At 41.3% G+C, this 22,790-nt stretch overlaps 2 protein-coding genes across 8 annotated transcripts in view; one reads left to right on the forward strand and one right to left on the reverse strand.

Moving 5' to 3' along the window:
• GTF2E1 (general transcription factor IIE subunit 1) overlaps positions 1-5,865 on the reverse strand; it is a 55,512-nt gene extending 49,647 nt beyond the window's left edge. For 2 of the 7 annotated variants that reach the window (XM_026103430.2, XM_064519863.1), the window contains exons 1-2: positions 5,736-5,865; positions 5,257-5,335 (exon numbers count right to left, since the gene is read on the reverse strand). The gene's annotated coding sequence lies outside the window, so the exon portion shown is untranslated. Of the gene's footprint in view, positions 1-3,149; positions 3,251-5,209; positions 5,336-5,735 lie in introns of those variants that run through there. The other 5 variants (XM_026103432.2, XM_026103433.2, XM_026103436.2 and 2 more) reach the window with 5 other exon arrangements.
• A 93-nt stretch (positions 5,866-5,958) lies between these two features.
• On the forward strand, positions 5,959-20,806 carry RABL3 (RAB, member of RAS oncogene family like 3). Its single transcript, XM_026103437.2, has 8 exons — positions 5,959-6,103; positions 6,634-6,725; positions 8,083-8,212; positions 11,277-11,391; positions 12,625-12,775; positions 13,848-13,919; positions 15,003-15,041; positions 18,001-20,806. The coding sequence occupies exons 1-8, from the start codon at positions 6,058-6,060 to the stop codon at positions 18,064-18,066; spliced, it is 711 nt and encodes a 236-aa protein (XP_025959222.1). The 5' UTR covers positions 5,959-6,057; the 3' UTR covers positions 18,067-20,806.
• The last annotated feature ends 1,984 nt before the right edge of the window (positions 20,807-22,790 follow it).

The raw sequence follows: 22,790 nt of genomic DNA on the forward strand, positions 1-22,790 counted from the left end.
CACTTGTTACAAAAAAAGAAGAAAAGCAGTTTCAAACAAGAACATTTCACCCTGGATACCTCACCTGAGAGCACAGGTGGAAAGCATTTTCTCTGCAAGACTCACTGATAAGAGGGCTGTAGATTTCCATAGAAGGTGCAACTTTTAAAACAGGCTTAAGGTACAATTCTGTGAACACCACAGCTGAACAGCTTAAACTTAAGACCTGCAAAGGACTTGGCAAAGGACAAGCAGAACTTGTTTAAGTTTATGCACTTTTCCCTTGATTTTCACCAGTAGTTAGAAACTTATTTCTTAGCGTCAAATACTAGAAACAATTTTATTAGCTAGGGGGGCCAGGAGTTTTTACATAATTGCTACTTCTTTTCTTTCACTGGAGACTTTTAGTCCCATCTGAGTCCTCTATGTGCTCAGGTAATACTGGGCACCTTATTTCCATTCAACACTGTTTTTCTTCCAGGCAGGAATATATGCAAACAAGCCCCAACTCTGAAAAGTGGATTAACAAGGAATAAATTCTAAATCCTGCAGAAGACAGCCTTTGGGCTAGACCACTAATTGACTAGTATCAGTTCTAAGGAAAAAAAGCAAACAAGCCATCAGAGAACACCCTAGTCAAGCTTTGCTACATGAGTTTCAACAGTGCAAGATAACTAGTTTAGCTCTGAAAATTAGTATGGACACTTGTTCTATAATCACCAGCTTTTGTATTGTATTAAGGCCTAATGCCAAACTGACCAAAAGCAAGGGCTCAAACAAGATCTTTATGACGCAGGCTGTATTTTACAACGGCCTTCTTGATAATCATATTCTCAGGCAAGTTATGTGATAAAGAAAAATGGCATAAGAGAGAACATACACTGTTACCAGAACTCACTAGTACAGGGTCCATTTCTCTAGGAGAATCTGACATCTTGCTGTCCCCCCACAAAGAATCCCAGGTTACAGCACAGAATCTCCAGCAAGTCCTTACTACCTTTCACCAGCCAAGAGGGACAGGGATCCAGCTCACAAGTGGTAATGCAATACCACAGGAATATCAGCTTAAATTTAAAGAGCACAAGTTTTTACCCTTGTATCTTTGAGCATTGATTTCATCCTCCATGGAAGCAGTAAGCCAAGCTTGAATTAGTTAGGTATGAAACAGATTCACATCCATTAAAAGCTTGGTAGAAGGTGTTACTGTATTTCTTTGCATAATAATGTATGAACAGCAGAGGTACTGTCAAGAAAAAAGGAAAACAATAGCCAGGATAAACCACCATGGGCTAAGCACTTGCAACACCACTAAAAAACCATACTAGACAAGAGAATATTCACAAATATCCAACTGAAAGATTTTAAAGTTTAAATATAGGCTGTCTTAAAAGAGACAGAGACAGCTGTTTGGGAATTGTTTGGGCGATTAAGTGAATCCAATTCATTATCAGGGATACATGCAAAAGGTAGACCTACCTACATTGTAAGAGCAGGATGACAACACTAAATACATGTCCATTAAAAAAAAAACCCTTTAAAGATAAAATATTGATTTGGCTATGAGAGACACTACTGAGAAGGAGCTATAGCTACAAAATCCAACCAAATCTGTGGAGTAAAGAAACTCAGGGTCCAAACTGCATAACGGAAATAGTACCTCAAGCTGAGTAAAATGCATGAGGCATAGTTCTTGAGGGCATACCCAGAGATGTCAGAAAGCAAACAGACAGAAGGGGAGCAAGCTAGTGTGACTGTGAGAGCAAACACAGATTTGCTAACTTGGGGACCAGAGACCATATGGTAGCCAGGAATTCAACTGAGCAAGCATCTCCAATGATCAGGACTCTGCTGATGCAACATCAAAGCAAATGAACTCTTCCTCTCCACATACAGAAATTTCAAGAATTCTTTCATGAATTTACAGGAATTGTGCTAAGGATGTTTGATCTGCTTTTCTTCCTGCTTTTCCAGACTAAAGCTGTGACAAAAGACCATAAATGGTAGAAAGCTAAAGCCTAAAAGCCACAATATAGATGAGTAGAACAACAAACTGAAAATATAAGTCAACCAATCAATTAACCTGAACTTTTATCCAATACAGCACATAGTATTATCTTGTTCTAATATATAACTTTGAGGCTTATATTGATTCCACCAGTAACTTTATCAAAAGTTTTAATTTATTAAGTCTCACTGTTCATATATTTAATAAGGTAAACAGTTTAAGACCAGGATCTTGAAACAGGATGCAGACTACCCTTCAGATTCATTTGGTAAGGAAACTCTTTATAAACCCCAGATCTTTTTTAGAGAGAAACTCGGAGTTGCACGATTGGCAAGGAACCTGGGTCTTTCTTCATGCTTGGAAAGGAGGGGAAGGTACTTCCTATTCCTCCTCCCATCTAATTTGTTAGTGCTCTCTTAACTAAACTTTTCAGCATCAGGCTTTACTGATTTGTTTAGAAAAAGTTTCTGTTGGCTCCTGCTGTTAAGTTTAAAAAGAAGATTAGCTAAAAGATTACTTACACCATGAAGTTACTTGGGAAAAAAAAATACTTTGTTCTGTCTGCAGTTTCTACATATGAATTCTGGAGAACTACTGATCAGCCCCTTACTTGATTCACATTAATTTAGCTACATCATTCACCATAACTTTTCCCTATTGACTTTGTGTTCCTTGCATTCATTTTTCAGGCTTGACAAATTCAGATTATAAGGACAGAGTCCATCATCTGTAAATGTGGGTCTCCAAGTATAATATACATCCGCGAGTCAGTGTGTACAGTATCTCACTTCAACAATCACAGACCCTGCTTTTTTAATCTCTTACTCTGATAAAATTTAAAATTCTGTCTTCTAGAAGATGATGAGGTTAAGCTGACAGGGCTTATTCTGAATCCTCTCAAAGTAAGAGAGGGCACAATCTTCTGAACTATGATGTGGAAATATGTCATCAAAATTTTAAATATGCATACAGTCCAACCTCAAACACTAACAGCTTTTTGCCCATTTCAGAAAATGGCACAAAACCCTCCACTCTGAAGTCTACTATTGTTCCCTTTCTCTGTAGGGGGAGGAGGATCTACGCAGTATGTTATCATCATCCCAAATTGCCTTATACTAGATTAGTTTCAAACCTAATGTCTTCTGGCATATTTCCAAAAGCTTACTGAATTCCATTCCCTGGAGACTTCAGGAACACTGCTGACATGTCTTTCTCCCGCACTAAATCTTGATGTGAGATCTTGCATTTTCATTGCAAAGACTTGCCCTGAAATATGAGAGAGACAGACAGAGAGAGAGAGAGAGAGAGAAAAGAACAGTCTGATTTCATGAAAATCCTACCTTCTTTCTGGCATTCTATAAAGTGAAACCAGGTAGCCACAAGGTAATAGAAGGCGATTTTAAGAAGGAAAATTGTGCTGCTGCAAACAGAAGGCTGGGGAACATGCTGAAGGGCCTTGTTGGAATGAGAACATTTTCACTTCATTTCAGTAGAAAAAAAAAATATGGACTCTCACACGATCAGGCAACAAAGCCTGACCTGGCAAGGCAGAAACAGAACAACACAAGCTCAGGATGTAATTCTCATTCATATTCATTGCCTAAATTTTATATAACAAGAGCAAGACTTGAGTAAAGGAATGTATATATGTACAGACATACACAAACATAATATGCAGAAGTGTTTCAAATGCATATAACCATTAACAAAAAGTTTACAGCTGTAGGACAGCTAGGGATGTTAAAAAGTGAGCTTTCCCCATTTGGTGGGGGCAGAGAGATGTTAAACTGACTCAGCTGTACCAGGAAGCCACTATAACTTTTTTACTAGGGATATCAGAAACCCTTACAATTCACAATGCCATTTAAGTACATACTAGTGGAAGCACAATCACTATTTTGGAGACTTCTCGGCATTGGTCCTCACATAGCAAAGTAGTAGGGTTCTTTTGGGGGGGGGGTCCCCCCCCCTTTTTAAAAAAAAAAAAAAAAAAAAAAGGGGAAAAAGATAAGGGTATTCTCAAACTTGTGAGGCTGAAGTCATGAGTTGGCTTAACCCAACATCCCCCTTGAAGTTTCTGAGGGGAAGAAAGCAGTAATCCTTCTTAGCATCCTGGATTCGATGAGAACTGGCACACCACGCTTAGTATCAAAGATTACACTCTAAGAAAGAAGTTGTCCAACTTTAAGGAATTCAGGAAAAAAGTAAGATAAACAATTAAAGAACATGTCTGGAAAAGATGTAGCTCATCAGGGTGTATCAAACTAATAACTCTAATTGACCTACTGTGGATGTAAGTAGTAAAGAAACAGAAAATTAAGGAACTAGAGGATATCAGATTAGCTTTAACTTCATATAATTTCTCCACTAGAGGAGCCTTAGGCATCCTGTGCGAGAGCAAGCTGTAAGCAGTATCTGAAAGGAAATGGACAGTAGGATTGAAACTCTCACCACTCATTGTTGCTGCTGGAAGGGTATTGCTACACTCAAGCATAGGGCTCTGGCTGTCCTCTTGTGCCAGTTCTGACACTCACAAGACCCCTTTGTGCACCAAATTAACTGACTAAAATAGCAGAAAAAATCCTTTTTTAAACTAGATTTGTTTTCTGACATTTTAATCAGTTGAATCAGCTAATGGAGAGGTCTGATGAACAACAGAACCAGCAGAGGCAGGAGGATGTCAATGCAGGGGAAGAGATGAGAAGCAACTCTACCTTTCAGAGCTGAAAAGAATCTTAAGTTACCTATATTTCATGGGATTGTATCTTTACTGTGCAACACTGAACACCTCTTTCATAATGCAGATCCTCCTCATTTATCCTGAGCCACTTGAAATGATACCATAAGTGAACCCATTTAACAGCTCACTGCTGTTGTGAAATGGTCACCTGCCCTTCAGGGAATCATCAATTTTGCTAAGCCAGGAGAAAACTACCCCACAAAGCAAGAAAATCTTGCAGGCCTAGAGACCTAAATAGCTTCACTGTGGGGGCTCAGATAACAGTCAGACTTGACACAGGTGATGAGATTAAAGATGTGCCCTTCAACAGTAGCAGGTTGTTGACCCACTACATCCAGCTCATTTCACTACACCCCAGATCTCTTTCAGTGCTAATTATTCCTTGGAGTCTGTAATCAAGAAGCATCCTTAACACTACAAGTTGTGCAGATTTCCTAAAATATATAAGGATTAACATTATCCTAAGCTTTTAAGTCCACACTAACCAGAGAACCTCTTACACTGTTTCAACAGCTTCCTACCCTCTACCCACTTTCATGTGTTGAGTTTTTAAACAGCCAGTTCTGAAGGTTCTTCTAAGACTGGAGACTTGAGGGGCTCAGCAGTATCTCCTGAAGGAAAAAAAAAAAAGAAAAAGGAGACAACATACAAGAAGAGAGGCAGCCACTGGCTTGGGCCAAAGGCAAAGTAAGGGCCCAAGGCAGGCACTGGGGAGCAGCACAGACCCCAGCGGGCAGTACCAGCATGCCCTCCCACCAACGGCACCCAAAACGGGGAGGGGGGGACACTAACGGCCCCCTCCCCCCCCGCCACCGCGGGGCCCCGGAGAGGGGCGGAGGGGGGGGGGGGCGAGGCAGGCTTGTCCTCGCAGCTCCCCGCTGTCGCGTAAGTCCCTGCCCGGGGCCACCACCCGCGGAGCGACGGCGCGGCGCAGCCCGGCCCGGGGAGGCGCCGCGGGGGAGAGGATGGGGTGCGCGGCCCGCTTCCCGCCGGGGCGGCGCCGGCACTGACCTGCCGCCGCTCCGAGCTCTCCCCTCTCCGGGCAGCCCTTCCGGTGGCTCCACGAGGGCACGTCACAATCGCGCGCACGCCTATGGCGTCACAGGGCGCACGCGCAGCACGACACCTAACGCGTACCTGTTACAGAAATCGGTACTAATCCCGCTCTGAGAGAGCTGAGCGACAGGGGAAGAAGCCAATCACAGAGCTCCAGGAGGTCCTAGTACCTCGGGCAGGCAGCCAATGGAATGAGAAAACTGGAGGGAGCGTGAGTTATGATTGGCGGTGCCGAGAGAGGGTGGTTCGCTCAAGGCCTGTTGCTAGGTAGAGTAAGATGGCTGCTTTGGACAGAGTCAAGGTGCTGGTGCTAGGCGATTCCGGTGAGTGTCCCTCCCTGCTCCCCGCTCAATACGCGCGCGCACAGTAGAGGGCGGGGGGGGAACCGCGCCCCCTGGGCCACTTCGTCGGGGGTAGGGGCCCCCACCCCCCCACCCCCTATCACCACCCCGGTGACGGGCGGCGCGTGCGCGGGGAAGCTGCTGCCTCGCACTGCCCTCACGCCCATCGCCGTCGCTGCCCCGACGAGAAACCCGTGTGGCTCCGCCCGCTGGGGTCCCGGTCCGGCCATGACCCCGCAGACGAGCAGTGCCAGCGGCCCCACTGAGTTTTGACGCTTTGCTCTTCCGTCTCCCCCCGGCTCTATGCTGCGGCCGTTGGGCACTGACCGTTGGTTGTTAATGGCCGCCTGGCGCGGCGGCCTCGGACTTGCGCTACAGTCAGGAGGGGCCGCGGTGCTCTGGGCGTCCGTTACACAAACGTGTGCTTCTGTCAATCATCTCGCAGCCTTTTTAGCTGCTTTTATCCCAGGCACGTCCACTGATCGGGTGTTGTCCTCTGTGTGCATTTGCAGGTGTTGGAAAGTCTTCGCTAGTTCACCTCTTATGCCAAAACCAGGTGTTGGGGAACCCATCTTGGACAGTGGGCTGCTCAGTGGATGTTCGAGTAGGTGATATTCTGAGGTTTTGGGGGTTTTTTTGGTACACAAAACTTGAAATGCAAAAGAAGAGAACTACCTTGTTTCCAGTGTTGTGGGTAGTGCTTTTTGTTCCAAGCTCAAATCTCAGATGGGCTGATTCAGATTTTCATTATTCTAAGGGATGTGAACTAAGCTTAAATAGCAAGAACTTTAAATAGCAAGAAGAGCTTTTTGGACCTTGATTCCAATCTTTAGTTAATTTTTTCTTTTCATTACTTTGCCCCCCAGAAAGATGTGTCTTTCAGTGTTTTATTTTGCTGAAAACTTTCATCTGTTAGGACAAAAAGTATCAAATATGTGCAGAGCACTTTTGTGAGCAAATTGTGATTTTAGAAGATTGCTATCTAAAGCCAAGATTCTTGTTGCTCATAGAGAGAGCCTCCTTACTGCAGTGACCACTAAAGTGGTGTAAGTTTTTGAGTAGCCCATTTAAAGCAGAGTATGCAGAACTTAAACTAAACTTCCCCGACAAACAGTCATCGCACAATTAAATTGTCAGCCAAACATTGGAGAACAGATTTTGCTGTTTGTTTAATTTAAGAATATCGAGCATGACTGTGGGATTGCTTCTGTTGCGGTCTACTCATTGCATCTGGTAGTTTTTGGCCTACCTGCAGTCCTTATGGGACAGTGATAAATGCTTGCTTCCTTCCTTCATTGTTGTATGCTACATTCTTCCTAAAATGCTTTGCTATAGGTTAGGAAAAATCCTGTCCTATTGTCTATGAGTTTCATCTCAAAGAATGCCAAATTGTATTTCCAAAACTTTGGGAAAGAAACATTGAATCTTATTTGACTGTGGAGCAAAACTACAGAGCAAATCCTGGGAGGAAAATTGCTTTTTGATCAATTCACTTGAGATGTCAGGGAGAATTTGGAGACTAAAAAGATGTGGTCAGTCTGAGTCTAGTGTAGTCTGAATCTAGTGTAGTCACCCGTGCTAATATTCTCAGTTATGCAGTACTGTCATGTGAGTTTTAACAACTGCAAGAAATCACAACCTCATCTTTTCACCTGCTTTAGGAGCACACTATTTCCAAGCACTCCATGAGTCATTGTTTGCTAATGTTTAAGAGGAAAGAATGTTCCCTGCTGATTCACCAAGCTTCATCCCTTGTAGGAGCTGCTGTGGCCACTGTGGTCACTGCCTGACTCAGTCCCGTCAGTCCTCTTCTACTTGAGAGATTTGAAATGATGTCAATGTTGGAATTTACAAATTTCTATCCAAATACAGTAGTCCTTTCAGCTGAGTGGTTAAGTGTTGTGTGGATTAACTCCTGCAAGTTGATGCTGTGATTATGTATGGTCTGAATTTTCCATCAGATTCATGACTACAAAGAAGGAACTCCAGAAGAGAAGACCTACTATATTGAGCTGTGGGATGTTGGAGGTTCAGTGGGTAGTGCCACTAGTGTGAAAAGCACACGAGCAGTATTTTATAACTTGCTGAATGGTAAGTTTGCTTGGAGTAAGTGTTTTTATTACTTTCTGCTACCAGCTGTCTCTTGGGTTTGAGGCAGGATTCCTTGAGTCTGGCTGAGTGCTGTATTGTTCTCTGTACTGGTTGCAGTGCATTTATACAGGAAGGACTGAACCATTCTGCAACAGAATTTTACGGACTCAGTTTTGAACTGGAAAACTATTTCAGGCAAGCCCATGCAAATGAGCTTCATCCAACATTTTACTTTGTGTCACTATCCTGGCCGTGTGCAACCAGCACAACAGGGAGTCTTTGAAGTTGCAGTGGTGTCCCTTCCAACTATACTTGTAGATGTGAGAGCTGGTTTCACCTTTCCAGGTCTAATGTAAAGCCTTAATTTATATTTTCTTGTCTGTTCAGTTCCAAAACCTACACCAGGGAAAAGTTTATTTCCCGTAAAGCACTTACATGAACTTTGACAGTTGTATCCCACCCTGGCAAGTTAGAACAGATCTTCCATAAAATTGCAATAATCTGATGACCATCTTGCCCTCTGTTCACTTAATTTGGCAGGTGATTTTTAATAATTGAATCTTGCAACTTGCTGTTAATAGAAAGATAGATTTTTATGCCTTTCAAAGGATGGCGTCCCTTCTTTTGAAATACTGATCTGTAGGTCTAGTAAGTAGTTCATCTGTAACAATAAAGTAGCATATAAGAGATTATAAACAGAGTATTTAAAATGCAGTATGGTGTTAGATGCTATCTAGATACTATTAGATACTGTCTGTTAGACATGCAAGGACAGTTCACTGAAAATAAGAGAATCCCAGATTAATGACTGCTTCAGAAAATTTAGTCCCAGATGTTCTATTTGATTCTCATTTCATGTTATCATCATTTGAGGGCCTTTCAATAATTAAATTAAAAATGTTAAGCCATACAATAAACATTTGTGCTCTGATTATTTAACTAGTTTTTTCTTCCTTTTTCCCAGAAGAAAAATTGTGCGTAGGTGCCTTTTGCTAGTATTGTTCAGCAAGACCCCTCTAAATGAGGTTGAGTTGAATTGCACGCTCAAAACAGAGGCCTCAAAGCAAGCTGCTTTGCTATATGTAAAAAGTGGATTTCTTTTTGACACCAAATCCATAATATTCCAGTTTCTGTTGGTCAGACTTGGAAATGTCCTAGAACAGCACATTAGGAGATGAAGTTTTGAACTTTTATTTCTGACTGATAATAGATGAAATTAGGAAAACTGAGTTATTTTATTACCATTGCACAAAAGATATTAGCCAGTTCACATATAAAAATTGTAGTCTCTGGTAGTTAGCCTCTAGTTTCTCTCATTAGATAAATTTCTTCAATAGAGCTTGTCTCATAAATTGCCTCTCTTTGACCTGATGCAAGAAAAGGAGTGCATTAATTCTGCCTGACTGCTTGTCCTTTCTGGGCTTGCAGTAATCTGAAAAGTTTGAGATCAAAAGGCAGTTAAAGTTTGGTTATAGCAGCATCTGTGCAGACTGTCAGAGAGACTTGGTTGCTGGAAAGGTTAGGTATCATTCACTCTTGATAGGACCACAGATCATCAGCTTTGATATGCCTGCATCCGTTTTGTAGATGGTGATAGTCCGGGACAGTGAATAGGTAGTAAGGCTGTAGTTTGCAGACATTTATGTATTAGGAACATTTCCTTCAATAGTCCTTGGTCCTGCCTGCTCTTTCTTGATGTTGACACAGTCTTTTCTGCTGTTCCAACTCCTTGTGTAGCTTTTCAGTGAGGCAGGTAAGGAAACTGACCAACCAAAAATGTAAATACGGGAGAGAGGCTGTTATTTAGGCTGAGGATGCCTGGAAGTGGAGAATGTTTCTCACAAGTTAGGCAGCAGTGCCTTTGAATCTGTTCCCATAAGCCAGGTTTTCTTGTATCAGGTTTTCTCTCTCTGTACTGGGCGTGGACACAAGGTCAAGTTGCTCTTTTTCTGCTAGTACTGAGATAAATGCTTTGAAAGAGTGACATGGTTGTGACATGTTGGGGAAATGCTCATTTTCTGGTAGAGCTCTCAAAGGAGTCTCTGTGCAGAATAATGTGGGGTAATGGAGAATGTGTTTGTAGCATTGTGATTTGCTTTTAGTGTGTACAGTGGGCGGCATCTTTGGGAGCTAAAGTGAAAGATTAAATGAAATAAATTTTCTACACCTGTGGGCTGCGAAATGTGTGTTGAGAACAAATGCTGATAATGATAAGAGGTATGATGCCATCTTATCCTTGAATAAGTGACAGTTTAAAGTCTGGAGGAAGTGGGAGCATTCCACAGGTGGCAGAAGGTGTGAATAAATAGAAGATATTTGCTAGCAGGAGTTGATAATTGAGGTAGGAACTCTGGTTATCAGAAGTGGGTGTCTGTTAACAGCACAGCTAGAAAGTCTGGCTGGCAGTTTTCCTATCTCAAGATTTACATTTTGAAGGCTCATGGTAATGAAAAATGCTAGAAGCTTAATCTTAAATACGTGGAATCTTATTAGTTTGTGTTCTTACCAGCCATTTGGTGGGCTGTGAAAGTTCATCAGAGCCTATTTCCCTTTTGGATACCTTTGCAAGTACAAGGCATCAGTTCTTGAAAATGCAGGAATAGTGCTCTCTGAATCCTTCAAAATAAAAAAAGCAGCCTTTCTGTTTCTTAGATTGTGTGACAAGAAAAGAGTTATGTGTTTATCAGCTAGGTAGAACAGTGAAAGGCTGAATTCTCTGCTGTGCTAATACAGAGTTGCAGTATCATTAGGATTAGATTACTGGAGGATTAAAACAGAATTAAGGAATGTCTGCCAGCCTGTTGCAAATTAAAACCTAAGATGGAGGTTCTTTTCCTCCTTTCCTGGGTTTTTTCCTTTAGTTCTTGTCCAACTCCTGATAAGGAGCTTTAAAAAACTGTTGCATTCTGATATTTTCACCTTAACTCAGTCACTGTAGTTCAACCAGTTATATTTTGCTTTCTTAGTTCCCAGATACCTGGGAATCTGCAGGTGCTATTTTGATAGGAAAAGGAAAAGCTGTGTATCATGAAATAGCATCTTGCTGCCTACTCTTTTACTTTAGGGATAATTTTAGTGCATGATTTAACCAACAAGAAGTCATCCCAGAATCTGTATCGCTGGTCTTTGGAAGCACTCAACAGAGATGTCGCTCCAACGGGAGTTCTAGTGACAAATGGGTGAGTGAAAAACATACATGTGCTGTAAGACACAATGATTCCAGGCTGTTTTGGAAGTATTCATTCATCCCTAAGCTACTTGAAATCCACAGGAAATTAGACAAGGGTAGACTCTTAAGAAGGAAAAAATAAAAAATGGGATATGAAAGAAAAATTTTCTTTTTTTTCCACATGGGACATTCTGCCTCTAGATTCCCAAATTGTTTGGCCATGGTCAAATGTGGTTTAAGCAAAAAGCTGTTTACTGTGTCCTGTATTTGTCTGAGGCCTGTGCGAGAGTTGGTCAGTTTCCTGATATCCAAAGACTTATATGTCTTTTTCTGAGATGTGCAGAGCCATTTTACAGGCAGTGTCGTGTAACGTGTCTGTGTTCCAAGAGGCTTCCCATCACTGCACCAGGAGCAAGGAAGCTTGCTTAAATTTAAGCCAGCAGTCTGGCTTAAAAATCTGATTAAAGATCGTGGTCATAATTAGCTTCCCACCATCTTGTCAAGTATCTCCTGATATATTTTCATGTTGCTGTTATTCATACAAGCAAGGAGGTTTTCAGATCATTGATAAATCACACACATGAGCAGTAATAAGGGGGTAGCTTTCTGAAGGGGAAAAATCACAGCTGTTTATCTGTCTGTGCTGGTATACTGGTGCTTTTTAAGAAACACGTGAAAAGGAAGAGGTGTTGCATTACATGAGCTTCAGTTTTCTCCACATAAAGACTCTTCATGACTCTTCTAATTTTTGAAAGCTTCATTTCTGTCAGGGACAGATGCCTAGTCTGTTGCAATTGCTGGACTAAGCTCTCAGTGTTAATTACTTTCTGTTAATCTTGCTTTTGGTAAAAATGGAAGACAAGTTAGCATCCTAGTTGAGGGGAATGGTTGGCACTTGTATTTGCAATTACATATTTTATTACAGTATTATTTATCTTATACAAGGGTATCTTTACTAATTATTCATATCTGAATCAAGGCTTGCTGGAATTCAGCTTACGGTGGCTATCTTTACTTGAATGTGGAAGAATTAGTAACTTGACACCTCAAAAGTATTACTGCAACCATCTTTGATATAATGTGGAAACAGAGTGTTTCACAGTGGCAGTTTATTTCCTTGTCCCTCCTTAAAAATATTTTTAGGAGCTCTTGATATTCAGAGATGCCAGCCCTCTGATCTGTACCCTCTGCCCACTTATATGGCCATCAGTCCATCCAGGATTGTATTTGTTTTCTTCAACAGTGACTATGACCGTGAACAGTTTGCTGATAACCAGATTCCTTTGCTGGTAATAGGAACTAAACTGGATCAGATCCCAGAAACTAAGCGGAATGAAGTTTTGACCAGAACAGCTTTCCTGGCTGAGGATTTCAATGCTGAAGAGATAAATTTGGTTAGTATCTTTGCCACCAACGTTATCTCTCATTTATGTAGCAGTGATACTGATTTTCAGTAGGCAAAGACTTTGTAAAAAAAAAAAAAAAAAAAAAAAAAAAAAAAAAAGGTTTCTGGACAATTTCTCAGTAATGCTGGAAGTTATACATGCTGGAGTTATACATGTTTTGATCTGCAGTCCCCCTTGCTTGATGAAGCAAAAATCTTTGTTTCATTATAGGGATATATAGAGGATGGGTAAACTGGTCTGAGTTTAGAATTGATGACTGGAAGTTAAATTTTCTCTTTCCTGTTCTGCGTTCTGACACAGACTATATCTGAATGAAACATCAAAACCTCATGTTATTTATTTTGATACATGTTTGTGTGTGTGTGTGGGGGTGTGTGTGTGTGTAAGCTATGCGAATGCTTATATGCACACACAAACTTGTATGCAGCCTGTAAAAATCATTAGTTGACTGTATAGCTAGCTGGTGGCCAAAGGTGAATGTGGAGACCATAGCGGGGAGTCTTGGATTTTCAGGTTGCTTCACAGCGGGGAAAACTGGCCTTCACTCCAGTGTGAGGAGCCCCTCCTCCAGGCCAGGCTGGAGATGCAGGACAATGTTAAGGAAAGTTGCTGCTTTTACATCTTTCAAGAAAAGTCAGTTTTATTCTGCAGGTCAGGCTAGTACCTTGCTTAGTATCTGGCTAGGGTTATATCTGTATCGTCTGCTGATGCTATACCTCTAAAACCATTTGGCTGCTGTTTGTCTCGAGGAACTTGGATTAGATTTTGTGTTTAAACTTCGCACCTTCAAAACTCTGTGGCTAAGGAAACCTTCCTCTTTATCTAAATTTAAAAGACTAACACTTTGTTATCCCTTCCCAACCACTTTGGTCCTCTTTATTTGCAAACCACTGTTTTTCTCTCAAATGAATTTGAAGCTGAGATCAAAGCAGATATACTGTATTTGCCTTAGTTGATCACATGTGCGTATTTCAGGGAAAAGTGTTTGATTTCCTTGTGTATGGCTTCCTTGTGTTGATTTCCTTGTGCTTGGTATGTTGTTGTCTTTTTTATGTTCTAGGATTGCACCAATCCTCGTTATCTAGCTGCAGGCTCATCTAATGCTGTTAAGCTAAGCAGGTTTTTTGATAAGGTAAGTCAAGTCATTTAAGTTATGTTTTACTGTTCTATGTCTTGAACCCTGTCTGTGCTTTGAGCATGGAAAAAGAGTTACTTCTTTCACTTTCCACTTTTTTAGCTGGTTCAAGGCATGTATGGGGAGGCCAGAGATTACTCTGTGCTTGGAAATCTGATTCTTGATCTGCATAGAGCAATGAAAAAGAATTCACAAATGCGCAAAGACAGTGCATACACTTTTGGAATCCTTTGGCAGGCCAGAGGATTTGCAGTGTGCTAAGGCAGTAGTGCAGGGCATTATAAAGCTATGGTTAGCACTGTTATTCCTGGTGAAAGCATACCTCAGGAATGAAAAAATATGTTACTCTCCCTCCCACACAAGAGAGCATATCAAGGCTTACTGTGAAAATGACAGAAGGAATGCTCTGGTTTAAGCCACTTTGTATCTCCTGGACTGAGTGGTCATAGTGAGGCAGGTCACATTCCTGTAACAGGTCCTGCTTTAGAAAAGAAGAAATTTGTCATGAATTTCCTTTAGAGGAGGGAACAGATTGTACAGAGTGATGCAAAATACTTTTGTTTCCTAGGCTGACAGGATTGCCTCTACAGGTATCCTTCAGCACTGAGTGTGTGTGGGTCATTCTTGCAGAGCAAGTCAGACTACATGAAGTACTACCTAATGCCCAGGGATCCTCAGAACCACTGAACTTGTTATGGCACCTGCAGAATTCCCTAAGTATGAGCTTTTGCTGGTGCTCAGAATCACCCTGCCTGTACAGAGAAGTGGGAATAACATTGGCTCTGATGCAGTAGGAAGACACTCAATCATCTCTGTTACTAAAGGGGGCTAATTACAATAAGTATGTAGAAATTGAAGATAACACTCAGCTTTACTAAGAATGCTGGAGGTGTCAACTCCTTTAACATGTTATAGCCTAGCACTTAAGAAAAATAGGCCTTGAGCTGGAGGCTTGGATTCAGATCCCTCTTCCCCCCATTTAGCCATGAGTTTCAGTGCTCATGTGTGAAGTGCTAATTGGAGTCTGAAGTTATGAATGTGTTGTGCCTGCTAAGATCATTCTCTAATTGTTTTTCCCAGGTCATAGAGAAGAGATACTTCTTAAGAGATGGCAATCAGGTTTGTTATGTTTTCCTCCTTTTTTATTTTGTTTCTCCCAGTGTAATGTATCAGCTGATAGAGTCTGGTTTAAAATATGGGCTTCATGTGACTTAAATGCTAATTCATGCTGGTAGTTGACTTTTTAAATCTGTGGGAGCACAGCTGCTTTGTATGGACAGAAAAATGGCTGACTTCTGTCAGTGAAATTGTGATTGGCAATGAAATAATTAAAAACGCTAACACAGTAGAAGTTGCAAGACTGAGATAAAAGGGGGAAATAGTGTGTCTCTCTGATCTCTTAGCTTCAGTCTGATCAATTGCAGATTTAGGCCAGAGATGCTCTATTGAAGGTCAATTAAAGGCTGTTTTCTCAGCCGGACATAGCATTTTATGTTTTCTGCAGATAGGTTTTGTAGAACGAATGGAGCCACCAGAAGAATGGCAGTATGATACTGGTTGTATTCCATTCCTGAATGGCTGAATTACCTGGTTTCAGTAAAGTTGGTGAAGAACTAGCAAAATGACTCTCTTAGTTTGGACAAGTCACTTCAACTTTCTTTGCCCCTCATTTTCCCAGCTACAGTCTACCCTGCAGAGGATAGTGAGGTTCTGCTGATCATAATTGCAAGGTGCTTGCAAATTAGAGTGAATAGCATCACTGAAATACAATCAAAAGTATAACTAAATATAGCTGTGCTGAAAGTGCCTTAGGGAGAGTGAAAAAAAATGAATCGGGGATTACATAATGCTTACTTTTCATGAGGATTTTCTTCTGCCTTTTAAAAACAAATTTGCTTTTTCCTATTTCAATTCTGCAAGATGCCTTTTTCTCCCCATCCCACCTCCACATTCTAGTAGAAGGAAGTCCCACTTTCATGGAGATAATAGCTTAATGCAGAAATCTGCTGGTGTGCTGGCTGTCTTTGATTCATGATGTAAGATTTTTATTTATCTTATTTGATCACTTTTAGTGACTAACCAAAGATTGTATTCTTTATGGCCATGTGCCAAAGATTACAGCCTGCTGATGACTTTTTTGATCTGCTTCACTGTCAACAGCTCAAAAACTTAAAATGGATCTTAAGTAGTGGACAGTCACATTTAAAGAGGCAAAATCCAAGTGGGAACTGAAAATTTCAGTATAACCTCTTAATGTTATTATTTGAAATGATCTATTTAATATAAATTTTATAAATGTGTTTCTGAGTATTCTACAATGGGTCTCTTCCATCATTCATGTTTGGGGTCATTTTTACTATAGAATTCTTCAGGATGAAGAGAATGATAAGTTCTAAATTGCTTGCAGCTATGGTATCAGTCAGATCTAAAATAAAGAAATAAGAGTTCCTCTTAATTAGTGACTTTAATATTAGAAGTGCTAAAGGAGATAAGTGTTTTGCTATAGTATCCTGCTACTTTTGAGTTATAATGATTACATGTTTCTTTTTTGAATTCCCAAAGCAATTTCGATCAGACAAACTGTTGTGTGAAATTGCCTAGCTTTCCCCTAGGGATGATTGCTTTTTAGAGTTGAACAAAATAATTCTTTGATGAATGTGATGCATATCTGTTTAAGTCTTGGGCCTGAAAGCTTTTATGAAATTTAAATTACAGAATCACAGAACAGTTGAGTTTGGAAGGGACCTTTAGAGATCGTCTAGTCTACCTCCCCCCCCACCCCCCATTCAAGCAAGATAACCTAGAGCAGGTTGCCCAGGACCCTGTCCAGATGGCTTTTGAATATCTCCAAGGATGGAGACTCCACAACCTTTCTGGGCAATGTGTTCCAGTGCTCTGTCACCCTCACAGCAAAGAAGTTTTTCCTTAGGTTCAGATGGAACTTCCTGTGTTTCAGTTTGTGCCCATTGCTTCTCAACCTATTGCTGGGCACCAGTGAAGTGAGTCTGGCCCCATCCTCTTAAGTTTTAATTTTTAATTTAATCTTTAATATAGAAATTGTGTTTCTTCAGTGCATTTTCATTTTGGATAAGCTCTTTAGCTTTTTTGATTTACCAGTCAAGTGTGTAACCTGAGCAATCTACTTTGTATTGTAAATTACGTTCTCTTGCCATGCTGTCCATGTGCGGCCATATTCTCCTGGCTCTGGGCAATTGTTTGATCTGTAGTGCTTGGCTGACACCTTCCTCCTTAATATATTGTATTTGCTATGGGAACATGGAATTGCTTTTGGGATGTGTTTACTGAGTCATTTCTGCTTGTGTGTAGTTAAGACATATAAAAGTTATTTCTAGACTGTAATCACATCGTTTCATGGTGCCACCAGTAGGACAGCCCTCTAATACAGTATTAGAGATCATTGGATATCTTTCTTTTATGGGATTCATGGGTGCACTGCATTGCAAATCTATTTGAAATACCATCAAGCCAGAGAAGCTCGTGATGGTTTGGAGTAGATTTTCTTTGTAAGCACTGATTGTCCCAAGGTAAGCCGTGTCTGCACATAGGCTGCAAAAACAGAAGTGATAATCCTTTGCATTGTTTGCAGCCTTTTCTTTTCTGATGGTTTTATTAAAGCTTTTCACCAACTGTCCTTTCAACTACCAGTGAAGTGCTGCTCTCAGGGTAGGAGGGATTAAGTCTCAACAGCTGTTTATTACAACATGGTAACACTATTTTATAGTTTTAGAAGTTAAGAGGAGGAAAGATTCTTGTATGCAATTGAAACTGGGAGAAACAGTGACTTTGGGCAGCATTTGCCCAAGAAATTAAGACTTCCGTTGCAACCCTTGCCAAAGCCTTGGAGAGCTCTGAAGCACAAATGATCCAGGTTCCAGTTTTATACCTTGTTTAATAGATGGTGCTCCTCTAGGAGCAGGCTGAAGCATTTCTTCAGTCCTGATTCAGGAGCCTGCATGGAAGAGGAAGGCATTGTTGCAGTTGGCTTGGTAACAGACACACTAATGAGGGCTGGAGGGAGCTCATGTTGATTCTGACGTGACATCTTTTCCATCTCTAGATTCCTGGCTTCACAGAAAGGAAGAGGTTTGGAGGAGGAACACTGAAGAGCCTTCATTATGACTGAACATTGAGAATAAGTTGAAGATGGATTTTCCGACTTTCTAACAACATTCCCATTGGATGCTTAAAGACAATAATGCTTGTGTCAGGCAGAATAAAATGAAATCATGCTTTGGCCAGGTAAACTGCTGAAGCTACTTCTGCTGGAAAGGACTTGGGGAAGAATTTCCAAAATCTAATTTGAGATCTAGACTCATTCTTAGGCTTGCAGGCCTTCTGGATATATGGGAACTTCTGAGGGATGTGTGCAATAAATTCAGTGCCTCCCACACTGCTGTGGGAAATGTTATACAATGCATAGCATGTATATTTGATGTCTTTTTCTCCATTTTGGAAGATTTATGAACAATCTTTGCAATGAATTACATTAATCTTACCTCCAGCAGGAAGATGATACTGAGTGGGCTTCTCATTTACGGTAAAGTGAAGGAAAAACAAGTGAGCAAAATATAAAGCTGGATAAGGAATGGTCTGGAAAATACAGAATGCCATTATTAAATAAATGGTGTTGTCTCACCTGGAACACACTGTTCAACTCTACTCAGAAGTGATAAAAGAGAAATAGGCAAGAGATGAAAAAGATTTGAAGCCCAAAAAATCATGAGTGAAAAACAAATGGTATTAATTCTACTGCTTTAATTAAAAATGTTTACTTTGGAGAGGACAGAGAAAGTCAGTCAGGTACTCCCGTTTATCTTTTCCAAATTGAAACTCCTTGTTCTTATATCAAGTTAAAAGGCAATGCATTGAAAGTTGATGGAGAAAGTGTATTTTTATACAGTGCTTGTTTGGAACTCAATGTGAAATGATCATACCGAAACTGAGAGCTTAGTGGGTTCAGAAAACATGAAATACAAGAACATCCATTGTTGAATTGGGATGGATAGAAATTTAAAAGGCATATAAAGCCCTGTAAAGAGTAGGAACCAAGTATGCACGCTTAGAAAGAAAGAACTGTGAGAGGGCAGTTTCCTTCACATATCTAGTGCTAAAGATGCAGGAGACTTGACAAAGAGGCCTGCTGATCTGATCTGCTGTGCCAGCTGTTGGCTTTCTAAATATCCCAGGCTCTGTATAATTTCTCATCTCCCCAGAACTATAAGGAGTGGTAAAAGCTGAGTTCATGGCAGTTCCTTCCATCCCCTTCCATCCCCTTCCATCCCCTTCCATCCCCTTCCATCCCCTTCCATCCCCTTCCATCCCCTTCCATCCCCTTCCATCCCCTTCCATCCCCTTCCATCCCCTTCCATCCCCTTCCATCCCCTTCCATCCCCTTCCATCCCCTTCCATCCCCTTCCATCCCCTTCCATCCCCTTCCATCCCCTTCCATCCCCTTCCATCCCCTTCCATCCTTATAGTTACGTCTAATGGTTAAAGCCTCTGGCAGAGGCTGACTAAGAGCTAGAGTTAGATATAAATACAGATTAATAATAAATAGGAGTAGAGGAAAGTAAATGTTGGTGTGAAATTGACATCGAGCTGAGTTCTGCAGTCTCCAGATTACATCTGCCTGCAGCTCTTCTCTAGCAGCTGCCTGGAATTAAATGGGAAACTGCCTATTGCCACTAATCAGGCACAAAAATGACAGCTAGGTGCACTAGTCAAACTTATTAAAAATAAAAATATGTATACTTTGCTTTTCCTTTCTTCAGGCCATTTCCTAAAGGGTCTCACAGCATTTGCAAACATTAGTGCACTACATTTTTAGATGGCTATATGAAATAGGATATTAGTTTACACTTACTTTGACTAGGGAAAATAAGGTTTCAGATTATTCATACCACATAACCCATGCCCGAGTTATGCAGCTCATGACAGCACCAGTGTCTTTCTCTGCTCCTTTGACAATGAAAGCTGTAATTATTTTCCCAAAGTCAGATGCTATTTTAGGGTAATCAGATCTGGGCTCCCTTCTGTTACCAAGGAGCTGCAGAAACCCCCGCCCCCCCCCCCCCCCCCAAAAGCTAGGGCTATTTTCTCTTTCATGCTATGGCTTCTTTAAGAGACTTGAAAGTGTCACAGAGTAAGGGAAGCCAAGAGCACCCATTTAGACTAAGATACTGCACTACGTAATGGTAACACAAGTCTCTGATTTGGAGGAAGCAACTTTCCAAAGTAGCTCTCTTTAATTAATCAAAAAGGAACATTGTGCAGTATGGTGTAAGGTGGCCTAAGCCTTAGTCAGGACTTAACCTGTATTTGTGCATTTCACTCCTGAGACTCTACAAAGAAGAAACCAAGTCTTAATATGAGAAATCTTATGAAGGTGAATTCATGTTCCAGGAGTAAGAGAGAATGCATAGTTCCAGTGCATCAGTGGGATGGAAGCTAATGGCAGTCAGGATTTGGGGACAAATTAAAAATGAGATATTGTTATGATAGGAGGGAAAGAAGATAAAGGGAACAAGAACTAAGGAAAAGTAGAGTACATGAGCAAGCAGTAGATCAGTGTTAGCAGATTGAGAGAGGAGTTTGTTCAAGGCTCTGGCTCCTGCTCTAGGCTCAGCTAAGTCTATCTGCATGCCTTCATCCACCTGTGAGCCATGAAAACTCATCCCAGGGAATTTCCATCCGCTACTGAATTGACTTGCTGCATGGCCTGACAAGTGACTTCACTGGTCAGTCTTACTGTTTCCATCTGCAAAGTGAAGGATGTTTCCCCGGAGGCCTAGTTCTGATGTGTCTGTCTATCAAATTACAGTGCTTTCAACACGTTTCGAATTAAAGAGTCTGTATTTTTGTTATTTTAGTCTTGATCATTTAACCTCAAGAAAATGAGGACCAAAGGTATTCCAAGCTGTTTGTGTTGTCGCAGTATTTAGTCTGATACAACCACCCTTAACTCTGTCCTGCCATAAACTCTTTTAATTTCAATACAGTTAGTTTTAATGCACTGAAATCATCTATATAGCCATCATATGGTTATATTTCTAACACTTAAAGGCCCAATTTGTGTGCTGTTCTCCATCAATAGCCCTGAAAAATGACTGCAGACCCATCTGACCATGATTACAGTGTTTTAGCATTTGCAGTCCCAGATTAAATTGCTATGTAAAATAACCATGCATTTCCCCCCCCGTGTATTTTTACCTGCTTTTCTTCTTGTAGCATTCCAGCAGGGCCAAGTTAAAGTTAGAGCACATTTTGAGTTTTGTTTAACTAAAATCCTGAAATTTCTTGATTTTCCTATGCTTGGCGTTAGAATAGTTGCAGTATCCCCGTTTTGTGGTTCATCTATATGACCATCACGTGTTCTCAGTTTTAGCTCTGTTTAAATACCTCCATGCTGTTTTTGTTTGGAATAGTAGCTTCTGTTTCCCTAAAGGTAATAGAGAGGGAAGCTATGTTGAATAGGCAGAGAGAATAATAAATTAGACAAATGGGAATTGGCCTAAGCCCTTCCAGGCACCATTAGCCTGCTGAGTAGGTGTGGTGTGGAATTAGGTGCATCCTTCTCTTTATTTTAATCAGCAGTGGTGGCTGCATGCACAAGGGCCACCAGTTTAACACAGTGCCTTGGTTGTACCCACACTGCTGTTGTGTATAGCTCAAGAATATCTCGCACCTGCTATGATGTATATCAAATGATCAGGATCCAGCAGGTGACTTGGCATGACCGTCCCTTTTCCCAGATCTTCTTTCATCCATTTACCCCTTACTCACTGCCCCATCCCTTCCATGCTTCTGCCTTACACCTATTTTAAAACCTCTTAGCAGCTATTTTAGATTGTCACTAATAAAGCTGTGTTCATCTTTTTCCCACATACTCAGTGTCCTGCACAGCCCAAACCATTTGTGTGTTTTATGTCACTGGCTAGAGTGAAGTGATTGTCTCATACCTGTGTTAATACAGTGTTATGAGTCCAGCATCTTAGGTATTTTAACATAAATAGATCTCCAATCCAGATAAAGGATCTTAATTGTTTAGACCTCAGCAGGCAACCACAATCATGTGTAATCTTTCTTCTTAGGATAAGAAGTGAGTAATGGAGTCACGTATTCTGGTGACATTATTTTTAAGGAAGTGCCAAGTTCCCTTTTTTTGAAAATAGGAGCAACCAGAGGCAGTTTCATTGCTCTTTGCACCTCACTTTTTTCAGCTGCCAACAAAATGCGTTAGCTCTAGGCTCGAGGCTGTGCTGCCAGGTGCTGTCTCTGTGTCACACTTCACTCCTATACATGTTTCAACTTTCTTTTCCATGTCCCCCTCTCGCTTTCTGTCCCTCCACCCCCTTTCTCATGCCCTCTGTGATGCCTGTGACTGCCCGACCTCTGTGCAGCCCTGTCCCCCTTTCTTTGTCCCCAATTTTTATCCCCCTTCCTGTCCCCCCTCCTCCTGTCCCTTCATATGACCTGTCTGTGTCTCCACTCTCTTTGCGTTTCCCCCCACTTCTCCCTCTGGCCTACCCTTTCTCCCCCATCTCTTTCTCTCTCTGTCTGTCTCTCTCCCTCTGTGTTGCACTCTGTCTTCCTCTTGTCTCTGGCTGTTTTTGTCTCTCAGTGTTTCTGTCTCTTGCCACTTCTCTCCCTCCCTCTCTCTCTCTCTCTCCGTCTCTCTGTCTCGCTGTTTCTGTTTTCTCTGTCTTTCTCTGTCTTTCTCTCTGTCGTCGTTTTTATCTCTCTGTCTCTCTGCTCTGTCTCCATTTCTCTGTTTCCGTTTTGTCTTTCTTTCCCTGTTTCTCTGTCTCCCTCTGTCTCTTTCTCCCTCCCTTCATCTCACCCTCCCTC

This window comes from Dromaius novaehollandiae, chromosome 1 (assembly GCF_036370855.1).
Source record: "Dromaius novaehollandiae isolate bDroNov1 chromosome 1, bDroNov1.hap1, whole genome shotgun sequence".
NCBI classification, from domain to species: Eukaryota; Metazoa; Chordata; class Aves; order Casuariiformes; family Dromaiidae; genus Dromaius; species Dromaius novaehollandiae.

Bases quoted from the DNA above. Each gene is read 5' to 3' on its own strand.
- RABL3 (XM_026103437.2), top strand. From the start codon at position 6,058: ATGGCTGCTTTGGACAGAGTCAAGGTGCTGGTGCTAGGCGATTCCG. The intron at 6,104-6,633 runs GTGAGTGTCCCT...GTGCATTTGCAG, and splicing joins GCTGGTGCTAGGCGATTCCG to GTGTTGGAAAGTCTTCGCTA. The intron at 13,920-15,002 runs GTAAGTCAAGTC...TGTTTTTCCCAG, and splicing joins TAAGCAGGTTTTTTGATAAG to GTCATAGAGAAGAGATACTT.